This window comes from Sinocyclocheilus grahami, unplaced genomic scaffold (genome assembly GCF_001515645.1).
Source record: "Sinocyclocheilus grahami isolate Dianchi unplaced genomic scaffold, SAMN03320097.WGS_v1.1 scaffold451.1, whole genome shotgun sequence".
In the NCBI taxonomy this organism is placed as follows: Eukaryota; Metazoa; Chordata; class Actinopteri; order Cypriniformes; family Cyprinidae; genus Sinocyclocheilus; species Sinocyclocheilus grahami.
In genome coordinates this window covers 8,495-9,290 of record NW_015505630.1, presented here as the reverse complement: position 1 = coordinate 9,290, position 796 = coordinate 8,495, and the positions used below count along the sequence as shown (strand labels likewise).

The 796-nt window shown below is 46.9% G+C and overlaps 1 protein-coding gene across 1 annotated transcript in view; it reads left to right on the top strand.

Moving 5' to 3' along the window:
• The window catches only part of LOC107552440 (synaptic vesicle membrane protein VAT-1 homolog), a gene marked incomplete at its 3' end in the record, with an annotated part of 7,185 nt that extends 6,861 nt beyond the window's left edge, over positions 1-324 (top strand). The window contains exon 2 of the mRNA XM_016234323.1: positions 117-324. Within this exon, the coding sequence (XP_016089809.1) occupies positions 117-324 (208 nt within the window). The remainder of the gene's footprint in view (positions 1-116) is intronic.
• Positions 325-796: the final 472 nt, after the last annotated feature.

The window sequence follows — 796 nt, the reverse complement described above, 5'->3', positions numbered from 1 at the left end:
TTGCAGCGCTGCTATGGTGGCTGTGGCCTATAACACTGAAAGGCATATTGTTGCTGAAACATTCCAGAGCTGTTTTCCAAACGTTCCTTGAACGTTTCTGTTTTTCTTGTCTGTAGGTGGGTGATAAGGTCCTGGTTTTGAACCGGAGTGGTATGTGGCAGGATGTAGTAGTGGTGGCGACCACACACACCTTCCTGATGCCAGAGGGCATGAGTTTTGAGGAGGCGGCAGCACTTCCTGTCAATTACATCACCGCCTACTTGATGCTCTTCGACTTTGGGCACCTGCGTCCCAACCAGAGCTTACTCATCCATATGGCTGCAGGTAAGTTTGTATGTATGTGTGTGCACTGTGGAGATTATGCAAATGTATTACTGGCTTCATAACAGGGATTACATGCAGCCTAATGCAGTTATATTTTCATGAGCTGCAGCACAATGGACACATCCATCATGTGCAAGTGTGTGTAAGTGTTTGTGTATACGGTTCTTGCAGCTTGCCCAAAGGGCTTTTTACAGCGGCGAGGGAGTATAGCAGTGGTTTACATTTACTTGCGCACTCCCATCGTCATTCGTGGGAGTGGATCAGCGAGTCCCTTGTGGCAATTAACTACACTCTGGGCAGGTGTATGGGGGGTTGGGAATCCGTGCTTTCTAAATGAACTTTGGGAGACACCGTAAGTGCAGGTGCAGGATTGAATAGTTTATTAGTTCTCAGAGGGTGTTCCTGTAGGTGTCAAACAAATGTCTTATCGATAAATTCATTCGAGCGAGTTCCTTGGCAGCTGTTTAGTTTA